The following is a 14,281-nucleotide window of genomic DNA, read 5'->3' as shown; positions in this document are numbered from 1 at the left end:
CGTATCGATACAGATTGTTTAAGAGGTCGTTTCAAAATAATCCTAAAAGCTTTAGCGAGCATCTAGGCAAAGTCAAACATACTCGAATCAACAAATCTTATTCTAAACAATATACAGCACTTCACTTGAAAAAATAAATAATTAAGTATCTATGTGTATGTATTTTTAGTGCTCATACATGAATATACAGTACAGATATAATATCCAGTACATACATACAGTACATACATACATATGTATATAGTACAAATTGGAACTCAAATTATTTTCAGCTTTATGAAAAATTAAGGAATCGCTTGACTATTTATTTGATACAGAATTTGGACTCACGATTTTACGATCAATTAGGTCAAGTATTAGAGATGGGCACGGGCCTAAATATTTAATCCCGGTCCCGCCTATTCTGAAATTCAATTTTTAAGTCATGAACCCTCCCATACCGACGTTTTTCAGAATTGTACCGCGGGTCCCGTGGGCCTCGAAATCTATCACTAAGAAAAATTCACATGTCTTTCAAATTAATTTTAAATAATTAAAAAATAATGAATAATAAAAAAAAATGAATAATAAAAAAATAATATAAAAAATAACGGCTATTTTGTTTTCTTTGTTGTTCGTTGGCGTTTCAATAAAACATATAAAAGTGCAATAACCCCGCCCAGATCGGCTAGTCACTCAATCGTTGTCGTCAAGCTCAACTAACGGGAGACCCAAGAAGCGTGCAGCCTCTATAGGGTCCGTCCATAAGGGCAGGGGCGTTAGTTGAGTGGGATTTAGTCGGCATGCGAAGAGATTTCTCGAGTCGTGGGGTGTCTCTCGGCATGCGGGGCGAGATGCGGTAACCAACCTCTGTGGAGCCTTAGATCACAGCAGAAGAAGAGGTAACTTCAGTGGAGCCACATCGGCTTATGTGGTTTAAGGGCTCACTGAAGTCGGCTGTGCGTCAGATGCTGCGGCTGCAAACGTATTGCTGGGTTTGGGGCCATCCTATAAAAATAAATTCCAATGTTTGTCGCTACCCCCGGTGGCCTCACGGCCCGACGGAAGAGAAGGTAAACGTGTCTGAAGATCACTTGTAGGAGCGCTATCCCAATTACGATATACAAATCGTGCTTGGTAATTTCAATGCCAGATTGGGCACGGAAGTGGTATTGTTGAGCGTATTGTGTGAAATGTTAATTAATGCTTACCTCCCACGAACTTATTAGGTATTAACTGTTTAATATGCGATATACCAGGCGTTCATCATACGCCAAGTTTTCGAAAAGACACTAAAGAGGAAGATCGATACACACCCCCTTTTGTCGAGTTCAAATCCGCTTTTGATAGCACAAAACTGAGTTGCCTTTATGCCGCAAAATCTGAAATTAATATCCCCGCAAAACTATTTTGGCTGTGTAAAATGACCTTGAGTAATGCCACCATCAAGAAAAGAAAGACCTATCCGAGCCAAACGAGGTTTCAGTCAGGGCGACTGGCTATCGTGTGGCGACATCTTTAATATAATTCTGGATAAGATAATAACAACCACAAAACTGAATCGCTCAGGTAAAATTTTTTAAAACAGCATAGAATTACTGGCTTTTGCAGATGATTATAGCATTGCTCTCCCCATCTGTTCTGTAATTTTCAAGGTGGATATGGAAGCAAAGCGAATGGATCTGAAGGTGAACAAGGATCTGTCAGCAATCCAAAAATCAGCGCATTTCCGTGTCGGCTCTGTCAGAAATCTAAAAATCAGCACATTTCCGTATCGGCAATCAAGTCACCTTTTGAAAAATATAATTTCGAAAAAGTGGAGGACTTCGTTTATTTGAGAAGCATTAACTATACTAATAAGCATTGATAATAATTCCAGCATTGAAAGTTATAATACATCTGCATGTGGAATCTCGATTTTAGACCGGTACTTTGGGTTTATAAATATCTATCCTTTGTGCGGGTGTGCAGGTTACTCGACTGAGGACAAAAGTTATTTAGCCGGATTTACTTTTAGTGGTCCTGCTTTGGCTATATCAAAGAAAATTCTTTGGAGCAAAATTTCTACCAGTAACAATTTGAAGCAAAAAAGTGTTTGCTTATACCGTTAAAGGTTAAAGAAGAAGAAGAAGAGGAATAATGTTTAAGGCTTGCGGAAATGGAGTTGCAAGAAGTATCCTAGATCGTATTTAAAAGATTGTTTTGCTAAATAAATTTATCGATTGTGGGTGGCATTCATATCGTGTACTATATAGTATGTACATTAAGGCGGGTCGATAAATTAATTTTCTTTAATCTCTTGGTAATAATAAAAAAATATATTCTATCATGAGGTCAACAACAAGCCTGTAAAATATTAATCAATTATTTTAATTGCAAGAGGAGTTTTTGTTCGACAAATTTACTCTTTTTTAATAATTTTGGTATAATCTGAACGCTTTTTATGTATATATATGAGAATTGAAGTTGGTTTTTTTTTGCTAAAAATTACTTGTTACTAATCAAATGATTTCTAATCTTGAACATCCATATTTAATTTTTGAAAACTGATCAAATTGGCGTAACCAAATCCGTTAAATATTATATAACAAACCGAAAACCTAAAATCTTTGAAATAAATGTCCGTATAATTTTTTTCATTTTCACTTGATTACTGAAGTAATGAACATTACGATCACATTACTTTTATTTTCCCCCATACAAAATCGACCCAGCCTAATGTACATGCCTATGTTTATATACATGCATCTACAATTGATACAAATAAGTAACTATGCAACCATCGAAGGTTACTCGTTCGCTGTTGCTGGTGGTTATGATTTTCCATTCAACACATTTCATGCAATAACTACTAGAAGAATGACTTCATAATGTAAACATTAGACATTAAAATGGACCTTGAAAGTGTGTCATAACTAAGTATGCTCATGCGGGCAATAAACATCTAATATTTCCATTTGCATACATATTTACATACATACTATAATATAATGCTTTTGTATAATTGTGTAATTTTGGCAAAGGGGTGGGGAGGAGAGTGTTAAGGTACATAAACGCAGACAGTTTCTACGCCTACACTTTACTACAACTCGCCAGTCTGCTATGTACATACATACATACTTATATATGCTATTATGTGCTATGTCCTTATCAAAATCCACCGACCGGAATAGGCAGCGCAGTGTGGCTATTCAACTAGCAACTATTCATTCTGGTATCTATTATATAGACACATACATATGTATGTACATCATATGTAAGTATGTCATTAAGGACTAAATATGCCGAATGAGAGACATGCCAAGCGTTATATAGCCAACGGACAGATTCCCGTTAAACTGTCATTACGCCGGTGTCTATTATACTTGAAGTTGGAAAAATCTGACGCTGTTTAAACGCATTCTATTATCTATTATGCGCGTGCCTTCATGAATAGATACATTTTCATATACATAAATATGTACATATGTATGTACCTGTATGCGGCTACGGCATTGACGGCTCTGATAGGGTCTGCTTTGTGTTGATTTTCCCGCTCTGGATGAATGCAGCGCCGCGCTGTGGCAATTACAGCACTGAGCTATTCAGGCATCCAACCATTCAGGCACTTCTCAGGGGTATTGGATCTGCATATGCACATACCTACATACATATGTATGTGCTTTTACAAGTACATGTGTAATACTTAGGCTATTTTTAAATAATTGTAAAATATGGGTGTGTATATAGGTATGCATATGTACATTAGGGCGGGTCAGTTTGTATGACAGATTTTTACGACTATGAGCATATAGCACAGAAGGGTTACTACGTGTAATTCTAAGCAAATTTGCCGAACAAACCACAAGTCTAAAATCAATTTTGAGTTTGCCGAATTGCGAAAATAGGTTTCTTAGCATTTTTCTGCCGTGTCGTAAATAAGTGCTTAAATTTTGTATAAAAGCCTGCTATAAGGGGTTGTTTTGGTATGAGGAATCCATTTTTGCACTTATCTTTTTTTTAAAACTTCCACCAGAGGGCGAAACAGTGAAAATTTTCCCATTCTTCGAAACCTGTTTTTGCAATTTGGCAAACCCCCAATTTATTTTACACACATAGTTTCCTTGGAAGATTTGCTTAGAATTACATGTAGAATCCTTCTAGCCTATAGGCACATAGTAAAAAAAAATTGGCCCGCCCTAATGTACATTAATATGTACATACATACACTGGCGGCAGAAATAATAGGCTCGTCGTACCTTTAAGAATTTGATATATGATGTTTGTTGTATAACTACCTTGGCTTTAATAAAAAAAATATTAAACATAAAATAAACTAAAGAAATATAGCCAAAATTCTTAAAAGTACGACGAGTCTATTATTTCTGCCGCCAGTGTATGTATCTTCCCCACTGCCACTCGTTGCTAAGTGTTTAGCATAAAAAAGTAGTTGTAAGTTATAGCAACAACAGCAACTGCAGGGTACAAATTATTCTTTTAATTGTACATTAGCTTCGTTATGTATCTGCTTAAGTGCCCTTAGCTGTCATGCTATTTACGTTAACGTCGAAGCTCTGGGGATATACAGTGCCGGACAAAAGTATTGGCACAGAGAATTTTTCGCAATATCGCAATATCGCAACAAAAGTTTTTTATTCTAATTTATTTTCGATAATTTTTTATAAATATATAGTTCGTCCTACACCAAAAAACATAAAAACTAAATCTCTAAATTTTGTGCAAAACTCAGGAAAATTCAATAAATTTGCATACTTATTTGCAACTTTCTATTCAGATTTTTTAGAAAAATTCTAAGTATGCAGTTTTATTGCTCAACTAATTTTAGTATAACAAAGCGCAAGCTTGAAGGCGCTAAAAAATCGCATTGATTTTTGGCAATTTTTTTTCAGTCAGGTTCTTCCGTACAAAGTATGTTCGACAATTATTTTTTGTATGGAGAAAATGAGCAACACCTTCTACTTAAAAATGTCCAAAAATCAACGCAATTTTTTAGATACCTCAAACTTGCACTTTGTTATACTAAAATTAATTGGGCTATAAAACTACATACTTAGAATTTCTCTAGAATGCAAATTTATTGTCCAAAAATCAACGCAATTTTTTAGATACCTCAAACTTGCACTTTGTTATACTAAAATTAGTTGGGCTATAAAACTACATACTTAGAATTTCTCTAGTATGCAAATTTATTGAATTTTCCTGAGTTTTGCACAAAGTTTAGGGATTTTGTTTTTATGTTTTTTGGTGAAGTACGAACTATATTTTTACTAAAAAAAATTGAAAATAAATTAGAATAAAAAACTTTGCATATATTGCGAAAAATTCTCTGTGCCAATACTTTTGTCCGGCACTGTATGTAGAAGGCAGCTTGTAGGCAGGCGGTGTAAATATGTACAGGTTCAAGTGGCTGCACTTATTTGCTCGTACATGTCTATTCTTTTAGCAGGCAACTTCTGGTACGTATTTCGAATATTGATTTATATTTCAAATTTTTGAAGTGTAACATGCGATGGATATCTTAACATTTAGTTTCTCTGAAGAAAATGTTTCTGAATTGCTAACAAAAACAAAATTAAATCATATTGAAAAGTATTGAAACATTTTATTTAGTTTGCTATCAGTCAATATTTGTACATATTCACATATTACGAGTATAACGTTGATGAAATGCAGAAAAGCCCTAACTGGCATTTTACGACATTTTTCAAAAGCCCCCTTACAAAATTGTATGAACTGGAACCTTTGTTTGTTTGCTTCTCCCCCTGAAAGAAAAACAGTTTGTATTCGCCAATGGAAAGAAATCATTCAAAGTTTTTAAAGATGTCAGTGTCACAGTGACTGACGTGCGTTATTGGACACGGTCAAAATCGCTTAGCCGGTTACAGCGACAAACAAGAAGAAGAATATACCGGTACCTATTGGGAAACGCAAAACGGAAGTGGTTTAACCAAAAGTCCAACAGTTGCCGCAAACAGTTTCGTATTTTTGTCAGCAGAATCCAAATCCAAATACGACCAAAAATTCCCGACTTTCTACCCTCTTTTTCGTTTTTCAATAAAAAAAAACATGTTTCTCAGTTTTGAAGTCTAGGACGAGTTGAAGTTCGAAGGTCATTTATGGGTTAAAAGATTGAAACGTATTTGTATTCACAAATTTCGAATCCGCAATAAAAACATGTATGTTCCATCAAAAATAATGGACTTCCGATCCGTATAAACCGGTAGAAACCAGATATTGGTAATACTATCAAAATATAGAGCATTCCCAACGTTAATCTCCAGACCCACGTGCTTTGCATTTTTATCAAATTTCGAGAAGGCAGAACAGACATTGCTTTTGTTGTTACCATGTTCTTATCAAAACATTGTTCCTCAGCAACTTAGTTCCGCTTCAGATTAAAGAAGTAGCACGACAGCGATTCGCTTTGTCTGAAAACTCGTCTGATATGGAATGCCTTTCCCTCTTCAGCTCCCTAGATCGGTGTATTTTCCGACGATATGACCAAAGATCCCTTCCTTGCTCAACTGGCATTGAAATCGCCTACCACGATTTTTATTTCGTGACGGAGACAGCGCTCATAAAGGCGTTCCAAGCGCTCATAGGTCGCCTAGTCCTTCCCTTCCGTTGTGTTGCGAATTGTGGCGAGAAACTCATTAACTGCGATAGATAATAGTACTCGGCATTTTCTCTTTCCCACCACAAATCCGACACCAAATTTGCGCTCCTCTACATTGCAGCTGCAGTAGACGTCGCAAGGCCCCAAGTGTGTTTTGCCTTGTCCGACCAACGCATTTCTTGGACGGCGGTGATGTCAGCCTTAGCTTTCGCGAGGGCATCAACAAGCTAAGCAGAATCATCTTCCCATTAAAGTCCGGACGTTCCAGGTGTATGCTCTCAAATAGTAGCCCTCTATCCAAAGAGTTAGATATACTATCACCAAAGCGCCACCCGATATTTCACAGTTTATTTAGCTTGCTTTAAATTTCAGGGAAGTTCTAGAAAAATAATATTAAAAAAAAAAACTAACAATTCCCGTGGCTAATTCACGAAACAAGAAAGTGCAAAACCGCTATCCAATTTGTACAATATATTGAACCAATGGATCTGTGGTTGAGTTAGAAATGTGTACGTATTCGTGAATGTAAGTACATACACAAATACCTATGCACATATATTTATACCGCAACTGACATTTGAGTAACAAATTGATTGGTTACTATTTTAATCAAATCGTTTGAAACCTCGAATGGATTGAATTTGAAAGGCCAAACATTTGTTCAGGAGTCAGCGCACCAGCCGTGTCAAGAGATAAGAGGCGCAACAATGAACTTTAACAGCGAATGCAATTGACAGCCATCCAACTATCTCTAACCAACCAACCAGCCAACCAGCCAACCTACGAGCCAAATAAACAACATAACAGACAACAAGCAACACCCGAAACATTACAATTATGCAGTCAGCCATATTGTGGATCGACCCAGGTTTTTAACTTTAGTAGCGTTTCACAAATATGTATGTATGTATGTATGCATTTGTGCATCGTTTTAACCATTGATACTACGTCTATAAGCGGTGACCCAAATACTTGTATCATACCTAAATATGTACGTACGTACGTACGTGTGTATGTATGTATGCATGCACGTAATTCCTACGAGGTGGCCTCGTGCATCAGACCTGTAATAATGGTGATTGCCAGAGGACGAGCATGCTTGTATGTTTGCACGTGGTTTGTTTGCATCTGGAGGGCAAATACCGAGGTGAAGGCAAAAGTGGGTGAAAAATCCATAATCGATAAACTTATGCACAATGGGGTATGTTTACTATGCTATGGTAGGCCTTTGGATATCGCCAGTAGGAAAATAAGTACATATTTATGTATGTATGCATGTTTTAAATTTTATTGTAGAAACTTTTTCGATGTTATAACTGCACTTACTCCTCGCTCTTTTTAAATATTCTTATAAAGAATTTTTCTGCGAGCCCTTCGACCGATGGAACTGAATCGAACTTATACTTAAGTATACCATGCAAGAATACGATATATCTTAAAAAAAACCCATATTAGATTCCCCAATTATGGAATCTAATGCAGCCTTCCCCAGCAATGCAACTCTACCCCTAAACTAGATACATACAGGTAGGTTCACTGTGACAAACATAATTCCAAGTCAACCCCGTGGCTTTCGGACCTTCACTACGTGCTGTTAACACCTGGAGAAACTATCACCGACCTAAAGCACATACGTATCGTTTAAACTTTAAAGTATATGTAAATGTACCAACAGGCCTTAAATCAACATTTTAAAGTAAAAACTAGGCACGCTTTTCGGGTATTAAAAAACTTCAGCAAGGCCTGAGAGATATTACTGTGGCTGTAGAAACAAAATTCTTTTTCTGGAAATCACCATTTAACTCGAGAATAATTGTAGCAAATAAGGGCTTTTAAGCTCTTGTTCTAAATAATACTCTTCGAATCAATTATTAAGTTAAATTTATATATTCAAACCTATTTTCAAAAGCGGTAGTTATTTTATCATTAAACAAACAGGTGTATCAAATGAAAGTGGTTGGGTATGGTGAAAAAATTTTGTATGGAAAAATATAGTACAAAATTTTCACTAAAGTATGTACATATTAGGAATGTTAATCCCGGGATCCCGGGCTTTTTTAGGTCCCGAAAATCCCGTGATGCTTGGGTATCAAGTTAAAGAGGAAATTCTGTAGAATTTAATCAGATCCAATTTTTTTGTGCATATGGACTGGCAAGTATTGAAAATGTCCTTTTAAAATGTTTTCCTTGAAATTTCGCAATATTTGTTTTTGAAAAAATTATATGTTAAGGACTACAACGCATTGAATTTTTAAAATAATTTTTGAAACGAATCATATGTTTGAAATTACAATGTCCTTTAAAATAAATCCTGACGTCAGAGAGAAAAAATAAAAAAGCCACTTTAAATAAAAAGCAGGTTTCAAACCCATTTATTTATTATTTATTTTATGGTAGGAGAGCTTCTCAAACAATTTAAAAGCAATTTTTTCGATTTAAGTTGTTGAAAAGTAATGAATTCTAAATCCCAGGACTAAGCCCGGGATACCGGGATTGTGATAACGACATCCCGAAAATCCCGGGATCGTAAAAAGCCAAAAAATTAACATCCCTAGTACATATGCATATTCGCATACTTGAAAATGGGCCTAACCGGCGTCATGATATTGAAGAAAAGCAGCATGCAAAATGATCTCGGACTTTCACCTTATAGTTCTTTGTGATAAAATCCACAGGGAATCTAAACTAGAGTAGTAAAACTTTAGATACCATGCATAGAACTTACTGGGAGCACTAGATTCCACTATTTCACGTTCCTGCTTGCAAGAATCCCCATTAAGAGTGAGTAGGAAAGCATAAAAACCCACATAGACAATACTTGGTTTGATATGTTTTACCCGGACGAACCACTGTGCCATGTTTAGGAGAAATTATTGAAGCGGTAACCGAGATATATATGTACATGTAATCATAAGTGGGCGGGGATGCGCCCATTTTCAAAAAAATTATAAATTTCTTATTTTCCGCCTAAAGATCATTGTAAATATCACATTTTGACTGAATAAGCTTCATTAGTTACTAAAATATCGCAGTTTTCTTATTTCCGCCAAATACCGTTGTATGGGAGGTAGGCGAGGTTATTGTCCGATTTTGCCTTTGTATTCAAAATACCATCTGTCCATGGCTCAAAAGAAGTACTCGTACCAAGTTCCGTTAAGATACTTCAAATTTTGTGCATGAGTGCGCTCGGGTATAAAAATATAGGACATGTAACAATTAACGCCTTGTGATCAAGCGAACAATTGTTCTGTTGCAAAGTGTGTTTTTTAAGGTTATTAAAAAAAAAACTATATAAACAAAATAAATTTCGAGAAGTGTGACTAAGAATTGTAAGCTTTTGCCTCGCTGTGTGCCGACCCGAAATCGGCACCAAACTCTTACTTGTTGGGGAACTTCCTGTGGGTTCATAACAATATCTGCCCGCGCCAATTGAAAACTCGTTTATCTTCAAGGAATCTAGAAACCTTAACTCGTCAACATTCGTTCCCATGGTGATCGGTTTTGCTTTCTGTACTGACTGATGAAACTCCCCCAAACACAAAAGTCCTGAGTTCAAACTTGAATCAAAAAAGAAACAGCCGGCTATGGGCAAGAGGTTTTAAGACTACAAAAAAATAACTCCCTTTTGAATGTGGTGCTTTTAAAGTCGCAATTTCGTAACGTTTTCTATTTATCCTAAGTATCTTTTAGTGTGTTTCCCACATGGCGCAGCCACATTCATTTTGTTTACATATATTATTATATACAAAGATATTCGACTAGATACTAAATATCTACGAATCTTGACACACAAACGTATTCATGCGAGTACATACCCAAGAGCGCTTGAAATAAGCGTGATTTAAAAATCCGTATCACACGCTCGATGGCAATGCGCAGTGCACGATCCTGCGGCTCCGAAAGTCTCGAGTGGTAGTCTTCCAATAATTCGAGGGCACGATGTGCTTCTGCAATAATAAAGAAAGAATCAAGGTGAGAGATTTAAAACTGCAGACTAGTTAGCAGCGGCATGCATATGTACATATGTATGTATGTATAGGTGAATGTATGTGCGGGTATGTGCATGTAGGATACAAGCTTAAGGCCCGTCTACATAGAACTTTGGCGTTGCGTTGGCGTTGGCGTTGCTTCAACAGCTGACTATGAATACATGAATTCAAATGCCGTCGTCCACATAGCCAAAATTCACGCCAACACAAAGCAAAAAGATGGCCAACTCTCATTTTTTCGCGTGCGTCGCTCGTCAGCTGTTGCAAATAAATAAAGTTATTTGAAATATTTTTCCTTTTCAATCAAGTGCGGGCAAGAAATATCGTTTTCAATGCAATTATTGATAAAAAAATATTAATTTGTCTGTACTTAGAATGTTAATTTAGTGGCCCAAGCATTCGCTGCCAGGCGTTCATTGTAGCAAGCATACTTTTAACGTGCGTTCTGTTAATCCAACGCCTACGCCAAAGCCAACGCGAAAGTTCTATGTGGACCGGCCTTTAGCCAATTAAAGAAGGCTGACAATTTAATAGCGATCACAGTTAAATACTTCGTACTAAGTAGAGTAGCAGAATAAATAAAAATGTGCTGAAGTGCATATAGCGACCTGCATGAAATTACTTTGAAATGCTTATGTGTTTATGTATGTATATACATAACTAGTATTTGTAGTAAGTTTATGTGCATTTGAAAACAAAAATTTTAAATAGTGTTCTTTTTCTCTCTAAAATAAAGTCAGTTTGGCATACTTTGTATATCGGCATAACGTTCGTCTAACGTCATTTCCGGCGTGGTCGCCTCAATTTGACTGGCTTGTCCAAATATTGTAGACCAATAGCCACGCGTATCATCGTCACCGCCGCTATCGCCGCCAACTGCACCCTCTACATCCATGTCACCTTCTTCATCCACATCCATAGCTGTCGTCGCTTCAGCAAACTCGGCGCGCGTCACTGTGATCGACACCGTATCGGCAACAGCTTCTGCTGCCTCCGCCACTTCAGCTTCCATAGCTTCATTGTAACTCTCTTCTGCACGCATTACCGAGTCGATTGTATCTTGTCTGCCCTCCGACGTTTGGCCATAGATGCGTTCACGTTCGATCGACTCGATCATCGATTTGAATCGATTCAATTCGAAACGTAAACTCTCCGACATATTCGTCAATTGTGTACTGTATGGCTTCGAAAATGAACGTTGTCTTATTCTATTGCTTACACTATTCGTATACGTTTCGTTTTCATCACGCGAAACATCCGATTCGGACTTTTCAAAGTAACCAGACTCGATGTCCGGTGTTTTAAGGCCACTACTCAAGAGATGTCCGTACTCGAGCAAATCCTGCGCAGAGTAGTAACACTCAATGGATTCGCGGACACTGTCGCGCCAATTTTCTTCGCCCGCCAAGGCGCTGGCGGCAGTTGTGGTTGTGTTGTTGATGCCGTTGGTGTTGCGTGCGTCTTCTGGTTCGGTTTTTGTATCTAAACATTGCGCGGTCGAATCTACGCCGTTGACCTGGTCGACGCTATTTTTGCGCTTACCTTCGTCGTCGCTATCGCCGTTGTTGGCGCTAAAGTAGTCATTGAGGTTGGTACCAGGGTCCGATTTGGGAGCTGGCCGTTCGCTGGATTGCTGCTCGTTATTTGCAGCCTTTGCGTCTGTTGTAGATTTCTCTTGCACCACTTCAATTGCAGTTGTACCTGCAACCGATTCTTTTTCTAATTTATTGTTGGCATAGGTTGTCGGCGGCAGCGTTGGCACACCAACCGCAGCACAGTCGGGTGGCTCTTCTAACAACTCAGTGTGTTCTTTGCAATTAGCATGGATTTCTACGGACACTTGTACGGCATCACTTGAAACGTTTGACGAATTGGTGATTGCGTTTGAATTTGTGGTTTTTGCCTCCACAGTATATTCTAAGCTCTTAAATGGTTCCTCAACGTCTTCTTCCTCAGAGCTGTCACCCAAATTTCCGCTTATTTTTATTACTTTCACTGTGTGCACTTCAATTGGTGAATTAGGTTTCGCGGTCTCAGTCTCGTCAACGACTAGCTCGGTAGTCCGTTTCACGTGCTCTTCTTGACATTCGTCGGACGAGTACTTTTTTAGAGTCAGCGGTACTTTCTCTTCGTCCTCTTCAGACAAGTCCTTAACTGCCTGTTTGGCACTTTTATTGTTGTTTCTCAATTTACTTGATTTGAGTGGCGTTTTCTCAACACTTTCTACGCGTGAATGTTGCACTCGCCTTTTTACACGTTGCTTACTCCGCGAACGTCTATTACACTTGACCTTTTTCGTATCTGTAACTAAAAGACAAGCGCTTTCCCCGCGCCCATCACCATCGTCCTCATCCCCATCGTCGTCATCATCACCATCGTCGTTTGCATCACTATCAATATAATCTTCGACATCACTTACGGCGCCGCAGTCAATGTCTCGCATATCCCCAATATCCTCCCCGTATTCCGGCTCCGAGGAATCAACGTCATCGCCTTCGTCGCCATCATGAAATGTGCGATTATCGCTGCTCTCTATCAGATTTGGATCACTACTTCGCTCGCGTTCACTGTCAGTGTCCATGTTCGGTCCGTAAACGTGTTTTGTTTTTGGTAAACGCAGTAAATTTATAAAAAGTATGAAATAATTAATAAACTATTCGTATGTAGAGTTCATGATGCACTGCCAAAACATTTCTTGAGTTAAATGTAGGATTTTGTATATATTTTATATATATTTTTTAGAGTACCGCGAAAATGCTTTTCGAGAACGTCTTGTCACAAAACCACGTCTTTGACTAAGCGCTAAATTCCATGGAAGACTTACAAAACGCCCTACAATTACGCATTGTCGACGAGCAAAATGCTATCTTCCATGAGTGAGTGGAGAAGCGAATTTGGTTTTACATGTCTGTATGCCTGTCATGTTAAGCATTGTAGAATTCTACTTAAGCGGCTGGAGGGTGAAAGTGGAAAAAAAAATATAAAATAAAATATTGCAAAACAGTCAGCTAGAAGCTGTGCGACACACACAAATTTTACAAGCAAAAACAATCAATATTGATCGATGAAAATTATGGTTTTGAGCCGAGTTTTAAATGTCTGTATAGTTTCACATACGACTGTATGCGGACTTATGCCTATGTATATACATACAGTCAGTCAATAAAGTTTGGGTACAGCGATGTTTTTACAATACGGGCAACTATTTTTTAAATATTTTATTTTTCGCTATTTTTTTAAAAAATATGGTTAATTCTACAACAAACACCACAAAAATCAGAATTCCAAACCTTGTGCAAAATTAAAGAAAATTCTGCAAAATTTCATTCAATTGTTGCACTTTTTATTTACGCTCTCTCGAAAAAAGTTGAGTATGCAGTTTTTTAGCCCGTTCAATTTTAGTATAATAAAGTGCAAGTATGTGGAAACTAGGACTTACCATTGTGTTTTGGGAATTTTTTTTTGTTAAAGTTGTCGCGCACTTTTTTCATATAAAAAACAATTATCAAACATTATTTTATATGGAGAAAATTAGTGACACCTTCAACAAAAATATTGCTAAAAATCAATGGCAAGTCCTAGTAGCTACCTCAAACTTGTACTTTGTTATACTGAAATTGAATGGGCTAAATAACTGCGTGATAAACTTTTTTCTAAAGAATGTAAATAAAAAATGCAATATTTGGATGAAAATTTG

General features: G+C 37.3%; 1 protein-coding gene across 1 annotated transcript in view; it reads right to left on the bottom strand.

The window, feature by feature from the left end:
• The window catches only part of LOC118733626 (disks large 1 tumor suppressor protein), a gene marked incomplete in the record, with an annotated part of 154,815 nt that extends 141,273 nt beyond the window's left edge, over positions 1-13,542 (bottom strand). Inside the window, 2 exon segments of the mRNA XM_036463119.1 lie at positions 10,411-10,542; positions 11,335-13,542. Of these exon segments, the coding sequence (XP_036319012.1) occupies positions 10,411-10,542; positions 11,335-13,165 (1,963 nt within the window).
• Between the last annotated feature and the right edge of the window lie 739 nt (positions 13,543-14,281).

Source organism: Rhagoletis pomonella, unplaced genomic scaffold (genome assembly GCF_013731165.1).
Source record: "Rhagoletis pomonella isolate Grant_MI unplaced genomic scaffold, Rhpom_1.0 Rhpom_scaffold_00002, whole genome shotgun sequence".
Classification (NCBI taxonomy): domain Eukaryota; kingdom Metazoa; phylum Arthropoda; class Insecta; order Diptera; family Tephritidae; genus Rhagoletis; species Rhagoletis pomonella.
This window is presented reverse-complemented; position numbering and strand designations above follow the sequence as displayed.